This window comes from Bombina bombina, chromosome 3 (genome assembly GCF_027579735.1).
Source record: "Bombina bombina isolate aBomBom1 chromosome 3, aBomBom1.pri, whole genome shotgun sequence".
Classification (NCBI taxonomy): domain Eukaryota; kingdom Metazoa; phylum Chordata; class Amphibia; order Anura; family Bombinatoridae; genus Bombina; species Bombina bombina.
The window spans coordinates 990,536,892-990,554,333 of record NC_069501.1 but is presented as its reverse complement, the minus strand read 5'-3'; the positions used below and the strand labels follow the sequence as shown (position 1 = coordinate 990,554,333).

The following is a 17,442-nucleotide window of genomic DNA, read 5'->3' as shown; positions in this document are numbered from 1 at the left end:
AGAAAAATTTGGGTTTCATGTCCCTTTAAAGACACTTTAAGGGACATGAAACCCCAACATTTTCTTTCAGGATTCAGATTGAAACAACTTTCTAATTTACTTCTAATAGTATTCTCTATTATCTAATTTGTTTTATTCTCTTGGTATCATTTGTTGAAGGAGCAGCAATGCACTACTGGTTTCTAACTGAACAAATTGGTGAACCAATAACAATCAGTATATATATATATATATATATATCCACCAATCAGCAGCTAGAACCTAGGTTCTTTGCTGCTCCTGAGCTTTCCTAGATAAACCTTTCAGCAAAGGATAATAAGAAAAGGAAGCAAATTAAATAATAGAAGTAAATTGTAAAGTGGTTTAAAAATTGTATTCTCTATATGAATCATGAAAGAAAAATTTGGGGTTTCATGTCCCTTTAAGCATCATGGGAAATGTTTTATAACTACAACTGGAGAGCCAAGGTTGCTGACCCCTGGACCTGACCATATAATTAAGCAACCATTTGGCGTTACATTAAACATAAATTTGTTCATGTGATTAGTTGCAATAAATGTAGCTATGGTATGGACCCAAGGCAATAACTCACCATCATTTTTTTATATTACAATTTATTGTTAGATCTGGTGAAATACACAAAAACTTAGTGTGAATGCCTGTACTTGTTCAGATAGAAGACTATTTTGAGTTTGTTTAAAAAATGACCAAATCCTGTGGTTGCTGCAGTTAACCTGGCTATATAGCCTTGTACATTATCCATTTGAGAAGGAAGTTTCAGTATACAAGTTACAAAATGAGCAGTTTTAAAAGATGCAATGTTGTGGGCAAAACAGAGGCTCTGTAGAGGAAGTCAGCTGTTAGATAGTCACACAATGCGCCCATTTAAGAGCGGGCTGTTCTCCCCAGTCATGGACCGGCCAAGAGCATTTTGGAAAAAACGATGAAGTGACTGGCGCTCAGGAAACCAGTTGATTGAAGTAGGTTCAGTTCGTAGGGGTTTGTAGGTCTTAACATTTCTATATATATATATAAAAAAAATAAAAAAAAATAAAAAAAAAAGTTTAGTGTACAAAAATTAAATGTTGCAGAAATAAAGACTTGTATTTCCTACCATGTTGGTACCCGCATACCAAAATGTCTCAATTCTGCCGAGACAATCCCCAACAAGTTTTTCAGAACATTAGTTTTGCAATCAGTTACACATACCTGTAGGTGTATGCCACAATGGCAACAGCAAATACAACCAGTAGAACACCAACTGTTATGGCCACTCCATTAGTGGATGAAGCGTTTACACCTGTAGGAGTTAGATACAGGAACCTATTAGTGAACTTTGCAAGCAGTTAACACTTTGCTGTAAAACTGTTTTACGGATTTGAGCACGACACCTACCTGCTGAAATGCTGACCTGTGTACTGGCAACAGCCAGGCTAACATCATCAGCCAAAGATATGTTTACACAGTAACTGCCAGAGTTATTGAAAACCTGACGTAGCACAAGCTGGCAATCTGAGGATGGCGCTACAGGGCTACATGTGGTCTGCTGTGGAGATGCACAGTCTGCGCCAGAGATAACCGTACAAACCTGGCTTGGTATACTGTAGAGAAGAGTTGGGGAAAAGAATTGGTATTAAAAACTTAAGGATCTGTATAACACATTTGAGTAGGTATCGCCAAGTTCTTTGTGGTTTAAACTGAAAGCAAAATTGTTAAGGGACATGAAACCCAATTTTTACCTTTCACGATTTAGATAAAGCACACCATTGGTTTGTATGCTTTTCTTGGTTGGAAAGGATACCTAGGTTGGTATTGTGCATGTGTCTGGAGCAGGACAGAAAACACATTGCTTAAAGCAATGTTAAATAATGTATGAAAAATGGTGAAGCAGACTTTTCAGAAGAGACGCTGGAAAGGCGATTAAGTTCAGTTCGTTATAACTAGCAATGTATATGAACTTAAAGGAGAATCACAATAGTGAAGTATATACAAGAAGTATACCCAACGAATATACTGAGGGCTGGCGATTAAAAGTCTTTTATTAATAGAGTTGCTCGAGTTAAAGGGACAAAATACTCATATGCTAAATCACTTGAAACTGGTGCAGTATAACTGTATAGCCGACAGGAAAATATCACCTGAGCATCTTATGTAAAAAAGGAAGATTTTACCTCACAGTTTCCTCAGCTCAGCAGAGCAATTTCTGTGTAAAAAAAAAAAAAAAGAAGTTCTACTTCTGCTGTTGCCCAGCTGTAGGTAAAAAACAAACAAACCAAAAAACGAAGAAATGAACTGCAGCCAATCAGCATCAACAGGGCTGAGGTCATGAACTCTTACTGTGATCTCACGATATCTGACTTAACTCTCATGAGATTTCATAGTAAACTTCCTTAAACTGAATAGGGAAACATGAGTGCACAAGGCTCAATCCCTTAGTGGTCCCGGGACAGACATACTGATTTGCTGCTTAGAATTCCTTTACAATGTGATGTGGCTACTGAGGAAGTTTTGAGATTATATATATATATATATATATATATATATATATATATATATATATATATATATATATATATATATATATATATATATATATATATATATATATCTTTTTTACATAGATGTTCAGGTGATATTTTCTTGTCAGCTTTTTACAGCTATGCTGCATCACTTTCAAGAGTTTCAACATTTGGGTATCATGGCCCTTTAAGTGGTGTTCCACCTAAACATTGAGCAACGCAACTGAGCTATTTTATTAAATTCTACTTCAGATTTACTCTGTGCATCTTGGTGAATCTGTTCTCCTTACAGACATCTAATCACCAACCCTCAGAGTACATTCCTTATTATCTCTTGTTTATTACTTTACTATTGTAATTCTCCTCCTTGAAGTCCATATGCATCACTGGTTAGAAGAACAGATTGGACTTCAAAGCCTTTCCAGCGTCTTTTCTGAAAATTCTGTGCCGCCACTGTTTGAAACAATCCAGGAGAGACTGAGGCAGGAAGCAGTTTCAGTTAAAGGGACATTCCGGTCAAAATTTAAATGCACATAGATGAATTAGATCTTTAAATAAAAACATTTTTGCAATATACATGTATGTGTTAATACTGTTTAAAAAGTGTCAGCATAGCTAGATATACTCGAGCAGCTTACTACAACTGCTCAAGTGCTGTGACACACACGTTAATTCCAATTTTGTCTGGAATATCCCTTTAAAAGGAAAGTGATTGTTTTACTTATCTTTGGTCACATCACATTGTGATATACACTCTTCGTATTAAAGGTTGAAAGCATTCTTGCAAAAAAAAAAAAAAAAAAAAAAAAAAAAAAAAAAAAAAGCAGACGTATAGTGCTCCAGAAACGTGCACACTCCTAAACCTATCTACTTTTCAAGAGGTTACCAAGAGACAGAGGTCAATTTAAAAAAAAAAAAAATTATATCCCTTTAAGTACCACAACTTGTTTAGCTCTGAAGACTTAAAATTGTGATGTACATTACAATTAGACAAACTTTTTACAGATATACTACATGGTCCTTTTTAAAGTCACCTAGGAAACTTATTAGCCACATCCCATAGTTCATAAAATTTAAGCATTCAATCCAGGTGCTAGTCCCAGGATCTGCCATTGAGTAAGCATGAAATGTGAATGTACTTTAAATCCATTCTCAAGTTAAGGAACTTTACTATGAAATCTTGCAAGATTATGGTGTAATTCCACAAGATCACAGTACAGCAAAGTGTGAACTCATGAGGATGCAGATTGGTTTTTTTCCCCCCCACCATGCAGATAACCGTATAAAAAAAAAAAAAAAAAAAAAAAAAGAGAAGGAAGGAAGTAGCCATAGGACAACTACACAGTTAAAGGGTTTTTTTTTTTTTTTTTTTTTTTTTTTTTTTAAGGCAATATATCTTCATATGATATTTTCTAGTTTTGCGGCTTCAATATTTACGAATGTGCTGCATCACATTCAAGTGATTTGGCATATCTGTAACATGTATCACATCTCATTACATTGTTGACCGGTTAGAACTTGTCCAGCCTTACCTTCCTTGGCAAGTAACTGTAAGGTCCACTGCATTCTCAAGTCCATCAGCTGCTATTGTAGCCACTTGAACAATCTCCACACTCTCGATGCCCTCTGTAAATAAGCATATGCAATATACTTTAAAAGATGAAGTTTTAGTGATCCTTTTATGATCTACCCTATAGATTTTTTTTTTTTCCCTTTTCTTTTTTATTAGTTTTCAGAAGAAGCAAAGAAACCGGTATTTTCTTTGCTTTACCAAAAACTTAAAAAAAATAAAATAATAATAATTCCATTTTCAGTTGATATATGCAGTTTAGGATGAAAGCAGGAATTATCCAATGCATGCAAACCAGGAAGGAGCAGCAGAATAGAGGGACAGTTTCTCTCAGCCTCTTCTAGCCAACCAACCAGCATTCTTGGAGGAAATTGCAGTAAGTTATAAATCATAACTGAGTGCTCAGATCTGTGGAGGAACCGGGAGTCTAGACACAGCCAGTGGTTTTGCAACAGTAGCATGCTGGTGGTACTTGCGCTGCTACATTTTTAAGTGGGTTTATGATCATGTAAGGTAACTCAAATAATTGAGACAAAACTAGTGGAAAAGCTGGCGGCAGAGAATAATTCAACAAAGTAAAAACCTGCTTGAGTGGTGGGGTGCCACCGCTACTAGTGCTGGTCCCAGTCAGTGAACCACTGCCTCTGACAGTACTGCTGGTGGCGGCAGTGGGTTGTATCAGTGCATGTGCTGTTGAGGGGCTGCTACTGTTGTAGCTGGAGAAGGAATGGGTCTGCGGCTGCACTTTGGAGGGCAGTGCACTTTTTGGCAGGATTATTTCACACCATTGTTTTTATTTTATTTATTTTTTTAAATAAAAAGCAATTGTTGCTGTTGGCATAAATTTAAAAAAAAACAAACAAAAAAAAACAAACAAAAAAAAAAAAAACACACACACACCTGAGTGCAGCCGCAGAACAAATAGATTCAGCATAGAAGTTTTATTATACTTTCCAGTTGTACCAAGTGCAAAACCAGCAACATAAGGGTTTATAAATTTTTAAAATTAAAAGTAGATGTGGGTAATAAAAATGGTTGTTGGTTGACTCAATACCACAGTGTTACCGACACTACAAGAGTAAAGCCACATTGTGCTAAATCAGCCGATGAGAAGTATGTGTGACAATATGGGATTGTGTGGACACAGTGACACCATGCTATTAAGGCAACCATTTTACTGAGAGTGCATGAGTACCACCACATTGCACTAATTCAACCGACAAGTATGAGTGCTGTATTTGTTTTAATGATTTGTAACCTAAATAGAAAGTAATTAAACACATGGACCATCCTGGCGGAGAAGGCCATGGAGAGAGAGAAAAAAAAACAAAAACAAAAAACACCACACAAAAAAAAAAAAAAAAAAAAAAAAAAAAAAGACACACACACACACTTGTAAGCCACTTCATTTTATTTCTATTATCAATTTTGCATTATCATCTTGGTATCCTTTGTTGAAGGTGCAGCAATGCACTACTTGGGAGACAGCTGAACACATTGTTAAACCAATGAGAAGACCTATGTGCAGCCACCAATCTTCCCCCAATTCCCTTCCTGCAGGTATAATTTTCAACAAAAGGACACCAATAAAATGAAGCAAATTAGATTAAATGTAAATTGGAGAGTTATTTAAAAAGTGCATGATCTGTCTGAATCATGAATGGGGAAGGGAGAGTTGTGTCCCTTTCAGTATAGTATGCTAGTTAGCGTTACTGTAACCTTCAAGTAAACACGTTTTACCAAAAAAAAAAAAAAAAAAAAAAAAATGCAGTGCATAAAAATTTAGAGATTTTAAAATGTAGACTTTCCTATCCCTTTTAAGCTTATGTATAACTTTCAAAAATCAGATAAAGAATGCAGTTTTAAGACACGTTTAAAATCACTTCTATTTACAAAATGTGCTTTGTTCTCTTGGTATCTTGTTGAAAATGAATATGCCCATATCCTTATACACTAGTGGGAGCTAGTTGGCGTTTGGTGCCTGCATACCATTGTCTCTTGTGATTGGCTAACTAGATGTTTTCAGCTAGCTGCCAGTAGTAGTAGTAGAATGCTGTTCCTTCAGCAAAAGATGAGAATGAAGCCTATTTGATAATAAAAGTAAATTTAAAAATTGTATGCTCTATCCGAATCATGAAAAACATTTGAGGTTTCCTGTCCCTTAAAGACTAACATAGAATGGAGAAAAAAAAAAAAAAAAAAAAAAAAAAAAAAAAAATCTGCACTGTAGCTAAAAAAAAACAAAAAAAACCCACAAAGGATTTCAAATTAAATTTGTTTGAAATTATTAATAAGTAAAATTAAAGGGACACTGAACCCAAATTCTCTTTCACAATTCAGATAGAGCATGCAATTTTAAGCAACTTTCTAATTTATTACTTTTTCTTCGTTCTCTTGCCATCTTTATTTGAAATAAGGCATCTAAGCTAAGGAGCCTGCCAATTTTTGGTTTAGTATCCTGGACAGCACTCGTTTATTGGTGGGTGAATTTATCCAATCAGCAAGAACAATCCAGGTTGTTCACCAAAAATGGGCCGGCAGCTAAACTTACATTCTTGCTTTTCAAATAAAGATACCAAGAGAATGAAGATCATTTTTGATAATAGGAGTAAATTAGAAAGTTGCATGCTCTATCTGAATCACGAAAGAATAAAAAAAAAAAAAAAAAAAAAAAAAAAAAAATTGGGTTCAGTGCCCCTTTAATGAGACTATTAACCCTTGAGTGCCAACGATGACTCAGAGCCGTCTCTAGCACTCAACCACCTTTTGAGCATTCTGGGTGCTCCCACCCTGGCGATTGGGCCTGTATAGTAGCATGCATTGTTGGGGCTTCCCGTTACGTGCGGTGACATCACACGCAATGACGTCACCGCGCAACTTTATTTAAGGACTAACAATACAAAGTATTGGGAAAGGGGGCATGCTGCTTAGAAGCCTGTATCTCAACCATCTAAGCAGCTACAGACCCCCCCCCCCCCCCAAGACCCGCTGTTGGAAAGGTAATCGTCTAACCTTTCCAACAGTGTAAGTCTTGGGGGGGGGGGGGGGTGTAGTCAAAATGTTTGTTTTGTTTTTTAAATAGTGAAAACAGAAAAAAAAATTAAATCCTGCTTAGCACTCAAAGGGTTAATGTAAGTCAACTAAAACATCAATTTTATCTTTATCAAAAAGATAACATTCAGAACACACATTCCCCCCCCCCCCCCCCCCCCAAGCGAGATTTCAAATATAAATTTTGGGGTTTTTACCACCGTCTTTTTGTGGGGGTACTCACCTTACTGAGAACCACCACCTCTGCCATTTCTTAACAGGTAATATTTGTAATCAATGTAAAATACTCTAGTTGTTTTTGTTTTTTGTTTTTTGTCTTTTTTAACAAGAGGAGACTGCAAAATATTTGAGCATTTATAAATAACTTTGTCCCTTTGCTTTTCTCAAAGTTACTGAGCACAATATATCAAATCAGTAACCATTTAGTTCCGGCACTTTTTTTATATTCAAAAAAACAAAGCAACACAAAAAAAAAAAAAACAAAAAAAAAAAAAAAAACACACACTCCTGGGTTATCCATAGGACGTTCAAACTAAATTCCTACTTACGAACAACATCCAAGCTGGTTGAAAATGTTCCATAACGATAGAGAATGCAGCCTACAAGTGGGTCCTCAGGTGCTTGACGCTTTGCGACCACCACCTCTTCCTGACCTTCTGTAGTAGTCACTGCCTGAGCAACTTGTTCTGTAATATAATTTATTTAAAACCTTGGTTTAACCCATATTAGACTGCAATATTCATATAGTTTCTGGTACACATAATACAATGCTATCATGTCATTTCACAAATCTGTTGAATACTGTTCAACCCCTGCAAAAGGGGTGGAACCCATACACCAGGCAAAAACCCATGTTTTTATTGAGCAGAACATAACCAATGATTAGTGGCTATATGTGAATACCCCTCCCGATTGGCTGTCTGTTCTGCCCATAATGGCACGGGAACACACCAGGTACAGGAGCTATGGAAAAAGATTGCGGTTAAAAAGGTTAGTGTGTGTGATTCTTTATAATTATACATAAACAAAGTAACTTTATTTTATTTTTGCACGTCCAGCATGTAGCAAAACACTAAAAAAATAAAATAAATGCTAGTGCCCCATTTTGCTAATGAACTTGTGATATCACAGCTGTCAATTAAATCTGAAGAAATGGCTGACGAGATCAATTATCCTTAGCACATGTTTAATACAAAAAAGGCAAAACACCACGTTAAAGCATGTTGTATGGTAAATGACAACATATTTTGTAATTAAAGATTTGTATTAAAAACATTTTTTTTTGTAAATTTAGATTTTTATTCATATGTAACAATTTATCTATGATGAAAGAATCACACACACTTGCCTTTTTGACAGCAATCTTATTCCATACAGTTCACCCCTTTAAATGCATGTTCTCTGCAAACAGTCTGCTACATTAAGTGAGTAAGACAGCATTATTCATCAGTATATTTTATGTACGGCTTAATGTAATATTCAGCATGTGCTTTACTACTAATGTTAAATAAAACAGCAGCACATAAATGCCCAAAATGTTGAGTGTATTTTTGACAAACCATTTGCAATTTGTATAGGTGCTGCTGTTCTTTGTTCAACCATTATATTGTGGGTTGGCAGTCTCCTGACAGAGTGCCTTATTACATAGGTGCGCTAGTCTCCAATTCTTCACTACTAATGTACCAACCTTCAGTTGTGGCATTAAGGGTTCCTTCTACAATTGCAGTGACTTCCTCAGTCTGAGCTAATGCGGTAATTACATCTCCTTCTACAATAGTTGAAGCTTCAGATTCCTGAACAATTAATGCTGAGGTCACAACTTCTTGGTCGATCAAAGTTGTAGCAGTTGCAGTCTCAGTTTCTACTTCAGTGGCTAATATGGTGATTATCTCAGTAATTTGTGAAGTCACAGTTTCAAATTCCTCGACAACCACAGTGGCTGTGGCAACTTCAGTCTCACTTTCTGTAATTGCACTTTCGCTAGCTTCTGATTCTACAGTTTCAGTTCCTACATTGATCTGTTCATCTACTGAAACAGTTACTGCACTAGGAATGGAAGTTGCTTCGGAAACTGTAATATTGCTTGGAACTGGGACAGATGTTCCTGTGGGAGGTACTGTAATAAAAAAAAAAATATATATATATTTATAAAACCGCACACCTGTACAAATTTGTATATAATATAGGTAACAAGTGTTCATTGCAGAGCACTTGGGTTTAATGTATCTGGAGTTGTACCCCGTTTTGTGACTGGTGCAAGGACTATAGATCATCAGGTAAAGTCAAGCATAATGGAGAGAAAAAAAAATAAAGGATTTGCATCATGACAGCTTCTTACTGAAAGCATTGGAAAGTGAAATTCATTGTGGCCTTTCACTATGGGCATTTTATTTTTTTGCACCAGGGTGTTTATAAAGTAAATGTTGCAAACGTTTCACTAGTTGTTAATGAAGTGAATTTTAAGTTAAAAAAACAAAAAAAACACAATGGTCATGTTAATTAAATAATAAAAAAAAAAATTAAGAAATCTCCCCATTAGTGTGAAATTACAAGATTAACATGGAATAAAATGGCTGCTATACTATATGCTCAACCAATCTTAGGTTAAGAATACATTCCACAGTGTAAACTACTTAGCTGTTTAAGCTATGGTATAGATATTTTCTTAGCAACACAGTGTAGCTTTTCCTTTTTTACAGGAGGTATGCAACCCAGCACATTCTTTGATTTTTATTTCAATTCTTGTCTCATCTTGTGCAGTCTCATTTTTCAAAAAAGTGTGGAAGATATGCGAATGCACATTTTGTTAACTACACACACCTTATAGCTGTAGACAGACTCACCAGATTCTGATCCGCTCTCTGTGGTAACGGCTGCTTCAGTTGCAGGTTCTGGAGAGAGGTCTGTTGTAGACTCAGACTGTGTAGGCACAACAGGAGCAGCGCTTCCACACGGTGTTATAGGAATAGCTGCTTGCAGGGTCAGTTGTGGTCTAAATACACCAGCAGACACATATGTATGGGTGATATCTGGATTCCTTGTTATTAGTGTGCCACTCTGATCACCAAAATCCCAGGAGAATGATAGGTCAGCGACTTGGAGGTAGTGGCTGGGGTCATGAACAGCTACAGAGAAGGACACCGCTCTGTTCTGAATAAACCGTTGGTCCTCCTGGTTCAGGTCGAGGAGCTGGGACATGGTTACAGAAACAGGAATCTGATCTGTCAAGTGTGTGTGTGTGGGGGGGGGGGGGGAAATAATTGAAAGATAATAAAATTATATATACACACACATTTTGCAAAATGATTACCATAAAAATAAGAGGAAATTTGATACATATACAAATTTTTAGCTTTTAAAAAGACACAAATTGCCGGTTAACAACTACACAACGTTAACTGAACATTAGATTTATACACTTATATGGTCAAGAGAAAAAGCAAACATTGGGCAGAGGTAATTGGGGCTTCAGAGATATGCAAGGCATTTGAAGTGAGGTAGTGAGTGAACCCCAATATGAGCCAACTGTTAATGGTAAGGTTTTGTAAACTAAAAAGGAGAAAACGGCAGTTGGTTATTTGGAAAAAAAAAAAAAAAAAAAAAAAGATAATCCCTGAGGACTGCAGCGCAGGGGGAGAGATGTGCCACATAAACGATAGGCAAGTAACCTAATGAATAATGATTATGTGTCTTAACTGTCCCTTTAAATAAAAGTGACATGAAACCCAAAATGTTTCTCATTATTCAGATAGAGCAAACAATTGTAAACAACTTTACTTCTATTATTTATTTTGCTAAAATGTTTAAAGGGACATTAAACCCAAAAAAATTCTCTCATTCAGATAGAAAACTTTTAAAAAATTGTTTTCTCTATTTACTTCTATCATCAAAAATGTTTCATTCGCATGTTATCCTTGGTTAAAGAGATACCTAGGTAGGTAGCGTGCACATGCCTGAAGCACTACAGGACAGGAAATAGTGCTGCCATCTAGTGCTACTGTATAACATTGTTGAAAAACTGCTGCTATATAGTGCTGCAGACACGTGCACACTCTTGAGCTTACATTTCTGCTTTTCAAAGAAGGATAACAAGAATACGAAGAATATGATAAGAGGTAAATTAGAAAGTTGTTTGAAATGTTATGTTCCATCTAAATCATGAATGAAAAAAAGGGTTTTACGTTCCTTTAACTAACTTAATTATAGGGGTAAATTAGAAAGTTGCATTCTCTGAGTGTGAAAGGGACATAAAACAAGTTGGGATAGAGACAAAATATGTACTTTAATTACTTTACCTGTAAATTTATACTGCAGTACCTCGCCATTAACCCTTTCATTTCAAGTTTCCAATTTGTAAAGCTCTAACTCGCCCCACACATTTCCTTCTATGGCTGTATCTATATCTATTGTTTTGGTAGAATGCAAAAGTGCATAGGGATTATCTGCTGGAGCATGCCTAGAATCTGTGAACTCAATGCCTGTGTCTAAACACTGATAAGGGAGATGGAGCCCAGTGCTCCAGAACGCATGGCTATGCAAGTATTTTTGCAAATTATAAAAAAAGCCAGGCAATTTTGAAACTATTTTTTATGCAAACTATTTTTAATTAGCCCTTTTAGGCTATGCACAGATCTCAACCTGTTTTATGGCACTTTAAGGTGGGGAAACAATTCTTACCAGTTATTGCAAACTGAGAGGAGGTACTGCCAATGGGAATGAATTTCTGACGCCCACGATAGTGATAGATAACAACCTCCATGTTGTAGGAGCCAAGCGGAACACCATCAGTATCAACTGTCAGATGACTAGATGGCCCATCTACCACCTGCCAGTACTTTCCTGAAGTGAAGATGGATGCATTAGTCCATGTCAGTGATATTATAATCACACCAACACAAGTTATTTACAAAAAAAAAAAAAAAAAAAAAAAGTTTAAACTTTACATTCAGAAATGGTGCATTTGTTCTGCATTTATTTTTTGGGCTAAACATCCATTTAACAGGGGAAACACAATTATAAATAAAAATATATCTATGAATATTCTAACCCCAAGTCTGCCAAACATAGACAAATTTGCTGCGTTTCTTCTCAGCACCACGTGGAAATTGGCTGCCATCTGGGAATGTACAATCTGAGCCTTCAGTGCCCTCATCAGGATAAACTGGTTCCCCGGATGGTACCCATGTGCCTGCAAACAAATATGCTTCAGAAAACAACTAAAAAATCAAACAAGCCACCTAAACCTCTCAGGGTTCTAGACAAACTGACCATTTTCTGTACGGTTCTGGCTCCAAACAACTTGTCCATCGGGTAGCACTGTTTGATTGTGTGGAAAGTTAATATTGATATAAAATGTAGATTTGGCTCCAGTAAGGGTTGGTGCATCATTGACCAGATTAAAGGTTACCTCACCACCTGCAAGAGATAAAAAAAAGCTGATTTTTTTTGCAATAAAGGCATAGGTACAATGCTCCATGGGTAAAAGCTTTTATAAAATGTTAAGACAATTAAATATTTCACTTTACATCTCTCTATTCTTAACCTACACAAACTACAAGTATATAAGTTAGTGACTCACTGAATATATCTATGAAGAAAAAAAATATATAAAGACAGTGTGCTGTACGTGAAAGCTACAGATCTTTTTTTAGCATAATCTCAAACTTTCACCTCTCCAGCAGTCTCTCTGTTGGTTTGCATCCCCTCTCCATATAGGGTACATCTGGCTGTTCCATGACCTAAAGGGTGGGCGTTTATTACTTTGAATTTGTTGAGGGCTCTGTTGCACCCTGTTACGAGACCCTATAAAAAGGAAGAATTGTTAATTACACATTGTATGCAAGCCAGGATACACACACTTACAGTCTAAAAGTATGTGGCATGGGTGTCAAAAGAAAGACAAAGTAATTTAACTTTGGTTATATTGTGATGTCTAATTAGACACCCACACATCAGGCAATTCATGATATTAAATGCACACTAGTATTTAATAGTGCATGGGGGGGGGGAGAAATATAGCCCCTGAGAAGTTACAGTATGAATACTACTCTTCCTATTGACCCACCCCCATCCAAAACTGACTTCTGCTGAATAGAACCCCTGCAACAAGCATGTGATGTGCATGCTGGCACCATGCTGTGATGGGCTCTAGGCAAAGTCTGAATCACATGAGCATTCAATCCTCCTTGGAATCCACATGACTCTCAGCTGAGGTGTGTGACTAGTTCCCAGATAACTTAGGTGGTAAGTAGTCTAGATAAATTTACTTTCAGATTAATGAATACAGGATGATGAAGATGCTATAGAGTTGCATGGGTCCATCTTAGTGCCAACACTATTATACAAGAAGAAGTAACAATCTCACATTCCTTAAATGAATTAAGATTTACTTTCCCTAATAGATTTACTTACTATTGTCTCACTTTATGTACCCAAAGTAAACCAGATTTTAGGTTTTCCCTACATGTAAATTGCAGATTGAGATGAATGAAAAATAAAGTCAGTTTGAGGCCAACATTATGAGATGCAGATTTATCTTTACTTTCCTTCCTGAAATAATTAAACACATAGGAAAAACCCTTATTACAGGATATGTAACCAGTTGGAATTGCAATCCTTCTTGGCAGATGAGAGGTTTAAAGGGTGAGCTTTACAGCCATGAGAATCTTCTCTTTTCCTCCACAGCCTGCAGAGGATTATTCAGAACCTTAAAGGGACAGTTAACACCAGAATTTTTGTTGTTTAAAAATATAGATAATCCCTTTATTACCCATTCCCCAGTTTTTTGCAAAACCAACACTGTTATATTAATACACTTTTTACTTCTGTGACTAACTTGTATCTAAGCATCTTCTGACCGCCCCTAATCACATGACTTTTAGTTATTTTGCATATAGTTGCATTTTAGCCAATTAGTGCAGTGTCTGCCACTAGCCACGGGCGTGATCACAATGCTATCTATATGGCCTACATGAGCTTGCTCTCCCCTGCTGTGAAAAGTAAATAAAATAGAGGCGGCCTTCAAGGGCTTAGAAATTATCATATGTGCCTCCCTAGGTTTGCTTTCAACTAGAATACCAAGAGAACAAAGCAAAATTGTTGATAAAAGTAAATTGGAAAGTTGTTTAAAATTACATGCCCTATTTGAAAAATGAAAGGTTGTTTTTGGACTTGACTGTCCCTTTAAGCCTCCAGACAACACCATGGTCATTGTGCTAGTATAAAGTGCATTGTTTCACATTTATTAGCTAAAGTCAATGAGTGAGATATGTAGCAAGGTAAACCTTGAAGATTGCAGTGTCAATTTACAAATCTGAGAACTTGAAAATCCAGTGTTCAAAGCTAAATTAGATGAGAAAATGGGCATAATAAAGTGTCCCTTTAAAGGGACAGTCAAGTCCAAAAACAACCTTTCATTTTTCAAATTGGAAAGTTGTTTAAAATTACATGCCCTATTTACTTTTATCAACAATTTTGCTTTGTTCTCTTGGTATTCTAGTTGAAAGCAAACCTAGGGAGGCACATATGATAATTTCTAAGCCCTTGAAGGCCGCCTCTATTTTATTTACTTTTCACAGCAGGGGAGAGCAAGCTCATGTAGGCCATATAGATAGCATTGTGATCACGCCCGTGGCTAGTGGCAGACACTGCACTAATTGGCTAAAATGCAACTATATGCAAAATAACTAAAAGTCATGTGATTAGGGGCGGTCAGAAGATGCTTAGATACAAGTTAGTCACAGAAGTAAAAAGTGTATTAATATAACAGTGTTGGTTTTGCAAAAAACTGGGGAATGGGTAATAAAGGGATTATCTATATTTTTAAACAACAAAAATTCTGGTGTTAACTGTCCCTTTAAGCCTGGATTGACTTTACCAAATAAAGCAAGTGGTGGGTGGGGTATGACTATTGAAAAAAAAGTTGCTAATGTGTTTTTTAAAAATGTAGAATTGGCTGATGGCATTTAAAATAAATACTACATGTGTTTGTCTCTTTAATACAAATACACAAAAGACCTCAGTTTATACCTGTACTTACAGCAACATGCCAATAAGTCCGTGCAGTTGTGCATTAGTTACAGTCAGGTGATCTGTGGGATGTGTGGTCAACTGAACTCTAAATGTAAAAGTCAGTCTGGCACAATGCCCTAATGTTAAATTGCTTTACACAAATTAATACTACATAAAGTACTACCATAATTCAGAGGTTTGTTCCTGTTACGCTAAAGGACTTCTCTGCTCCAAACAAAAGTGAGATTATGTTTAGTAAAAATATTTTGCCCCCTTCACCAGCAATTTAATGCTGAAAATATTTTCAACCCCAATAGCCTATAGAGATTCAAGGGCACAATCAAAAAGCATAACCCGGCTACATGAAAAAAATTGCTACATGGTCAATTGCATTGAAAATATAAATAGTAAGCAGCTGAAAATGTTACGAGATAGAGACAATGGAATGGACTCACCCATTTGCATTAAAAACACGTTTGTTTAAAAAGACCAGTGAGTGCATTCCATTGATTTGCTGTTTGCACCCTGGCAGCTGGATAAAAGTCTCCCCTTCTTAAAATCAGATCCGGAATATTAGCGATATTTTAGATTGAGTTTCATTCATCAGTTGTAACAAAGATGCAATGTAACTTTTATTATAGATGTGAAACTCAAATGCCCTGCACTCTGCTGTCCACTTCAAAAGTAAATTTTTCTGTGAGCTAACTGAATTGTTGTTCAATCAGCTCTCTCCCCATATGGCACTTGTTGTAGCTAGAGCGCTGATTGGAGAACAATAGCAGCTCACAGAAAAATGGACGGCAAAGCACAGGGAATTCTATATTAAAAAGTAAGTTATAGCGCATCTTCTTTACAATGATGAATTAAACTCCATCTAAAACATTACCAACTTTCCGGATCTGCTTTTATAAAGGGGGGAGTTTATCATCACTTTATTAACATTGAGTGGACCAGTATCTCTTGACTAGTAAACTATAGTGGTATTTTTCCACCTCTGCTTAGTCCTGCCTACTTAAACACAAGTACAGATTTTAAATTAAAAAAAAAAAAAAAAAAAAAAAAAACCCCACCACCCACAACAAAGCCAAAGATAGCTTTTGAGATTCAGATTCATGCCATTGTAAACAACTTTAGTTGATTTCCCTTATCGAATTTGCTTTGCTCTATTTGTATCCTTTGTTGAAAAGCATACAAAGGTAGGCTCGGGAACAATGCACTACTGAAAGTTAGCTAGTTATTGGTGCTGCACATATGCCTCTTGTAATTGGCTCACCAGGTATGTCCAGCTAGCTCCTACTAGTGCATTGCTGCTCATTCAACATAGGACACCAAGAGAATGAAACAAAATGTGATAACCAAAATGAGTTGTAAAGCTCTAGGGGGTTCAGGTTTCTTTAAAGAAGCTAACCGTAACACTGGGTGCTTCTCATTCACACTGCAAATTAATTAACAAGGGGGAAATATAATTTATATATAATAAAATTTGGTGCTGGCTCAGGATACATTAGTAGTATATTATTTCTAATATCCATTTAGACATTTATGGAAACTGGTACTTACTGTTCTGAGCTTCCACCCCAGCACACAATACTAAAAGAACCGTCACGTAGAGTCCCTGCATCTTGTCCAGTAAGTGCCCCTTTTTCATCAATGCTGAAGCATTTAAGCCCCTAGAATAGTGACCACAATAGCTCATTAGCATGATCACACCTTCCCTCTGACATCAGGAGGAGTAATACATTCCCCACATAACTCACAAGGGGATAAAGTCACAGGTTAAAGCTTTAGAGAGAATTTACTTCATGTGACTTTATCACTGAACTTCTATTATACAATGTTGTGTAACAAATCAAAATGCAGTTCTGAGTTTTTTTTAACTTTATACACAGTCCTTAGAGAGTCTATAAAACTGCATTTAAACTATTAACTGTTCAGGGGGTGGCGGTTAACTACAGTTTATAACAATGAAGTAATTGTGAAATATTCCATAAAAAAGTGCAAGCAATTCACATTTGTGTATTATGTACAGTAGTGACTAGAGAGGCAATACCTTATCATATTGAGGGCAGTACAGTAGACAGTACCATGCCTATTAAAAATCTTCCAGATATTTGGATCCCTATAAATTAATCTAGTGATACAAATATCTTAATCTTCGTTAAATTGTAATTGAGAGAGGAATGTAACCCAGTGGTGGATCAAGGACAGTGCCAGACACCTCCAATTCTCAAAGGCACCACCATCCTAAAGTTTTCAACTTACAGAATGATTTACATAACGTGTGTTTCCCCA

At 36.3% G+C, this 17,442-nt stretch overlaps 1 protein-coding gene across 1 annotated transcript; it reads right to left on the bottom strand.

The window, feature by feature from the left end:
* Nucleotides 1-724: 724 nt before the first annotated feature.
* On the bottom strand, nucleotides 725-16,852 carry PMEL (premelanosome protein). Its single transcript, XM_053708120.1, has 12 exons — nucleotides 16,711-16,852; nucleotides 12,811-12,942; nucleotides 12,409-12,555; nucleotides 12,188-12,328; nucleotides 11,818-11,979; nucleotides 9,984-10,361; nucleotides 8,828-9,256; nucleotides 7,689-7,826; nucleotides 4,052-4,145; nucleotides 1,396-1,601; nucleotides 1,210-1,300; nucleotides 725-1,019 (listed from the first exon to the last, which is right to left on the bottom strand). Exons 1-12 carry the CDS (start codon nucleotides 16,850-16,852, stop codon nucleotides 869-871), a joined length of 2,211 nt encoding a protein of 736 aa, XP_053564095.1. The 3' UTR covers nucleotides 725-868.
* Nucleotides 16,853-17,442: the final 590 nt, after the last annotated feature.